Raw genomic sequence first — 6000 nt, forward strand, 5'->3', positions numbered from 1 at the left:
ATATCTCAAAATACAAACATCATTACTCAACAAAATTGAAAAATACTCACAATTTATCATCTAAATTAACACCAAAAAAGAAAAATTATAAAAAAGAGGAGGAATTCGACCTTATTTGGGGGCAATTTCGGAATGTAGCTAAATGTCGCCGGTTTTTGGGGTTGTGGCGGTCTTGTGGCTGTCTTGGGGGAAGGAGGGGCTAGCACCGGTCCAACAAGCAATTCCTAGTCCACCAAGTTGGAAAAAATTCGCGAGATTGAAAAAAGAAAGAGAGAAAAACGAGAGAAAGAAAGGGTAGTGAGAAAAAAAATGGCAGAAAGATAATCTGGGAAAGGATATCTACGTTTAACAATAGCGGCGACGCTAAGGCAATAGCCACTACAAGAAAAGTTCTTATTAGTGACCAATTTTTAGTGACGACCTAAAATTTAGTCACTAACAACATCATTTAGTCACCAAAAATTTAGTCGTCACTAAATTTTAGTAATCCTACAAATTTAATGACCAATTATATGTGGTGGTCACTAAATCGGTCACTATACCATGAATAAGATTAAAATACTTTTGTTTCATATCAAAATAACTATTAAGGACTAAAAAAATGGTCACTGTGTTAGAGGCCTTGTGACCAAAAATAATGGTCACTATATTGAAGGTAAATAGTGATCACTAACTACTCTTTATTATTCTAAAACTACAAAGCTAAACTATGACCACTAAGTGGTAATTGATTTACAAATTGAAAAAAAATTAATAACTATCAATTGTTGTCATTAATTAATATTTTTCTTATTTTTGAAAATGACTAGAGCTTTATTTTCTTTACGAACATAATTTTCCAAAAACTCAGGGGTGTTTGGCTTAGCTTTTCAAAGCCAAAAGTCCTTTTTGGAAAAGAAAAAAAAACAAAAGATGTTTGGCAAACTACTTTTAGAAGCTACTTTTGAAGTTTTTACATAAAGAAAATAAACTTTTTGGAAAAGTCAGGAAATCCTGATTTTTTGTAACTTTTCCAAAAATAACTTTTGGGGTTTAAAAAGCTAAGCCAAACACCCTCAGTTTATTTGACAAGTCCTTATCTAAGTCCCTATAGACTTAACCAAAACCTTCTTCTCTAATATATTTACTATACTACCCTTCTCAATATAGACGACCTTGGACCCTTTTATCTTTTACTAACTAGGGCAAAAAGTTGAGATGTCCTAAAATTATTCTTGGGCATCTCTCGTCAACACATCTCCCCTATTTGCCCTAAATCAACATACCAACCATCGGGCGGTTCGGCACCAGCGTCGCCGGTCAATCTTTGCCGATCCATCATCCCCTGTCCATCGACTCCGGTCAATCGTCGCCGGTCCACACCTTCCAATGGAAGCACCTCGGTTCTCCACTAGAAGTCAAACAGGTACTCTTTTCTCTGCTCCGACCATGGATGTAGCTACATCTTCTGCTCTCATGTGGCATACATCACTTTCCTGCTAATTAATTGTTCAATTGCTAATCGATCAGGTCCTGATTCCCTTCTACCAAATAATAGCTAAAATCATAGCAACTAGAAACATGACTTTCTCAACAAACAGAAAAGCTTGATTAAATTAGCACATAGTTTACAATCAGCTGCTTTTTTGTTTATTCTGTCATTCTACCAAATTGTTGAACTTTTACAATGCTCAGAGGTTATCTCCATACTTCTCTTTCATCAGTCACAACGGAAATCCAAATTCCACCTTGCAAAATTCTTGGGGCTTTTGAATTAGTGAGGACTAGTGACAATAACTTGGTGTAATATCTTATCTGTAACACCCAATTCATGAAATTGATCAATCATCAACTTGAGTTTTCCAACTGAACAACCTAAAATAAGTGGCCAGCTCTTGATTGCTCGATGAATACTAACTTCTGCCACCTGTCATGAAATCTTGTCACATGAATTGACAATTTACCATATAGCATGATAACTTAATCTGGAATTTCATTTAACAATTCTGATATTGAGCATCAGTTATTACACATACCTTCTCAGCATAAAGAAAAGCAAGGATTTCCTCATAATTTTTCTTAATGCTTGTGGAAAGAATCCAAGGGTATTTCAGTAACATCTTACCAAATTCCTTATCCTCTCCATACAAGAAAAAATAACATTTTAACAACATTTTTTTCACTTTACTGATAAAAAATGGTATATAACGAATCAGAATTGCATTTACATAATTCTCACCATGGTAGCAAAGTTATAAACATTATCATACCTTTGTAAAAAACTGCATTCTTGGTTTTATTTCTTTCTTAATCTCATAGAAAAGTATTGGAGGGTGCAACAGAAGAACATTTCTTATGCATAAAACCCTACATATAATATATATATATATATATATATATATATATATATATATATATATATATATATATATATATATATATATATATATATATATATATATATTAGAGGACATGAGATGTTTATATGCAATTTATTTAACGATATATCTTTATCTGATTAAAGTTTATTATTGTAAGATAACAATTTTTTCTTTACTTATGAATTTAATTTCTTATTACCTGCGATGCCCTTCCACAACTTTAGCCATGTTTCCATTATAAGTAGGCACAAAAATATCTCAAGTGACACAAGATAATCTAATGCTGCCACTTGAGTTTTTTAAAAATTTATCACTGTCAATATATATTTATACTCTTTTCATGATTTTTTCTTTTGTCATAGCATATGGACAAAGTCTTGGATGAACAAGACTTGTCATGTGACAAAGACCCATTGAGTCTAATTCAAGTTTTCCAGTGAGTCAACAATCGACTACAAGTGAAACCACAAGTACATGTATAACACTCTATTCAGTCATTTTGTTGCTAAAGTAGCTGAGGTGTTAAAGATAAGCTTGAGGGAAGAAGTTGATGCTGAACAAGAAGGAAAGAATAAAGATGCAATAGTGTTGATGTAAGTAGCTTTGAGCAAGTTGTACATTTATTTATTTATTTATTTATTGGCTTTTTTTCTACTTTTTTCACTTATCTTGAGTTGATCATAACTCATATCTAACTTAGGGGACAAAATCGTAAACTTGATCATAACTCATATCTAACTTGGAGGCACGATAATAAGTCTTTAGCCACACATGGCGCTCCCTTCTCTGATGAATCGTTGGCAGCTATTGAAGGTGCTGGAGAGGTAATATACATGAATCTTATTTGCTATTGAGATAGATACTGTGAATTTTTTCTTTTATCATAGCATATGGACAAGTCTTGAATGAATATAGACTATAGTTCATAGGTCAAAGGAGTAAGGACCCAAGATATGAGTTGGATGGTCCATCAAATCATTTGATTCTTTGCTTGGTATGTTCAGAAAAGCCTTGCCAACTCCATCATTAGTCCCAAAAACAACAAGCTAAACAAGTTTTTTATGAACCTGATTTTAAATTGGACAAAAATTGGTATGTGGTTCAAAGTAGTGCCCCTCGTATATTGTATGATGTTCATGTAGTGGTGGAAGAAGTACATCAAGAACAAGAGCCACATTTAAATCTAACTGTTGATTTGAATATTGACCAACTATCCCTAACAAGAGGTAATATACTATCGGAAGTGGTGGATGCCTTAACCATTTCATTGCATGATATAACTCAAAAAGCATGTACAAATACGAGTACATCAAGAACAAGAGTTTGTTCTTAGTACATGTATTTATATTTTTATGATAGAATGGATAATGAATCAATTATCTAACAAAATGAGGGAATATGATAAGAATTTTTTTGCTCATAGATTTGACAATTAATTAAACAAGTGCAATGGAAGGAATAAATAAAATGGTAGCAAAAGAATAAAAGTTCAGCCTTTTTGCTGTTTTTCAAGTGTAGAACAAAAATTCAGCCTTTGTGTTGATTTCAAGATTAGAATAACAACAATATACTTCCCTTTTTCTTATTAATGCAATTTATCTACAATATAAGTATGTATTTACTTGATCTTTTGTTGGATTTCATTTTTTTATCTTCTTTCTTCATACCCTGATAATGTATTCACTAAATCATTTATGTATTTGTTCTTTTAGCATCTTCAGAGTTGCAGCAGTCGAAAGAAGATTGTCTCTAGTAAAAGGTATCCTTTTATTTGTGTGATCAAAAGATAATAATAAGTATGTATTGATTTGATCTTTAGTTTGATTTCATTTTTTCAACCTCAATGATGACTACATATTTCTACTTATAATCTTATACTTAAAGTTAATTAGTAGCTTGTTACATACAAATGCAGTTCTGATTGTGCCTTGAAGATCTTGTTCCTATATAGCTCTTTGGAGGTACATTAAGGCACTGGTATCCTCCATCAATCAAACTGAAATTGGCACTAATATCCGAAAGCAACTTATTTGGGTAAGCTATCTCTAAATTAACTCTAAAATTTACAATTTTGACCCCCTCTGTTATATCACTTTTTTATATGGGTCAAAAAAAGAGTCCTTGCATTTTTCATTCCTATTTACTATTTCTTAATGTTTTTTGGACATGAATTGTCAATGTAAACATCCATTTCATTAATTTTATGAAAATGACCATTTTGACCTCATATCTATATTTTATTAAAAAATTATTCTGCCAACTCCATCCGATTTCTGAATTTTCTGGTGTTCACATGTAGTAGGTTGGTGTCTAGTAATTTATTTATTATTAGTTTTGATATCATTAGATTATGGATTCGTAATTAGGTTTGATTTCATAAATAATTCAGTTTTTATGAAGAAGATAAGGGTAAAATGGTCATTTTATTCTGGAGAAATGACCGGTAACTTTTACGAGGCGAAAAATGTTAAGTAGTAAAATAGGGATGGAAAATTCAGCAAGATTCATCTCTGCTCAAAATTGTGTATAAAAAAAAGTGATACAATGTAGGAGACTGCAGGACTTCCTTTTCAGTTTATGCCCTCAAGAGCTTATTCCTGCTTGTGAGGGCAGTTTTGTCCATCACTTTCATGGCAGAGTAGTTTTGTGTCTTGATCAACTCAGAAAGATAAAAACAATTAGTGACTATCAGTTGTGATTAATACATTCTTATGCTCCTATGCAGGTCGGTTGGAACTTTATGGAGCACACTCGAAAAACTTGCTCCTCATTATCTGGAAGAAAATTCAATTAAATTTACATTTAATCTGCATTGATCTTTATATGTATGGATTTTGTTTTTTAAAAATGACATTTAATATTTCATATTATAAATGTGAAGTTTTATTTGGTTATTGTTGTATTGTAAAGATTTATAGCATTTGCGTTTTCTTTTGTCTAATTGTATATTGTTATATTTCATATTAAAATCAGTCATTTAATATTTCAATAATTCCTTAATTATTGACCTTTTTTTTTTTTTTTTTAATTGGATAAATTAGTGACCACCTGTTATAGTCACTAATTGGATAACTAATTGGATATGCCAGTGACGACTTTCTATGATCATTAATCCGACAAGACAGTGACGATTTTTATTGGTCACTAAGTAGATATAATAGTGACGACTTTTTTTGATTAGTGACAACTGTTAATGACGAAACTGATCGTCACAGATTTAGTGACGCATATATTTTAGTCACTATTTAGTGACCATATTTTATTTTGGTCACTAACTCGGTTGTGACGGACCTATAGTGACGAAAAGTTACAACCGAAATTTTGGTCACTAAATCATTTAGTGACAACTTGTTCTATTGCTAATGACCATTTCGCTTTGGTCACTAATTGACATTTTTTTTGTAGTGAGCGGCGACAAGTGGAGAGAAAAGTCAGCGCATCTTTTCGCTTTCCTCTGCAGCTGTTGGATTGAAAAGAAATCGGACGGATGGGGTTAGAATGACGCGGATCGCTTAAACAAAGCATTAGCGGCGACACCAAACAATAGCGGCGACATGTAACGCGTCATTTACATGTCGCCGCTATTGCTTGGTGTTGCCGCTAAAAGCGTCGCCGCTAATTCTTTGTTTTCTTGTAGTGT

At 32.4% G+C, this 6000-nt stretch overlaps 1 protein-coding gene across 1 annotated transcript; it reads left to right on the forward strand.

Moving 5' to 3' along the window:
- The first annotated feature begins 1180 nt into the window (after window positions 1-1180).
- Window positions 1181-5254, forward strand: LOC145058545 (uncharacterized). The gene is made up of 6 exons (XM_079006439.1): window positions 1181-1405; window positions 2723-2953; window positions 3061-3184; window positions 4073-4119; window positions 4276-4394; window positions 5086-5254. Exons 2-5 carry the CDS (start codon window positions 2835-2837, stop codon window positions 4328-4330), a joined length of 345 nt encoding a protein of 114 aa, XP_078862565.1. The 5' UTR covers window positions 1181-1405; window positions 2723-2834; the 3' UTR covers window positions 4331-4394; window positions 5086-5254.
- The last annotated feature ends 746 nt before the right edge of the window (window positions 5255-6000 follow it).

This window comes from Lactuca serriola, chromosome 6 (genome assembly GCF_051521515.1).
Source record: "Lactuca serriola cultivar US96UC23 chromosome 6, Lser_US96UC23_V15, whole genome shotgun sequence".
Taxonomy (NCBI): domain Eukaryota; kingdom Viridiplantae; phylum Streptophyta; class Magnoliopsida; order Asterales; family Asteraceae; genus Lactuca; species Lactuca serriola.

Coding starts and splice junctions, on each gene's coding strand:
- LOC145058545 (XM_079006439.1), top strand. CDS start 2,835: ATGTATAACACTCTATTCAGTCATTTTGTTGCTAAAGTAGCTGAGGTG. Junction 2,954..3,060: donor AAAGATGCAATAGTGTTGAT/GTAAGTAGCTTT, acceptor TATCTAACTTAG/GGGACAAAATCGTAAACTTG. Junction 4,120..4,275: donor AAGATTGTCTCTAGTAAAAG/GTATCCTTTTAT, acceptor ATACAAATGCAG/TTCTGATTGTGCCTTGAAGA.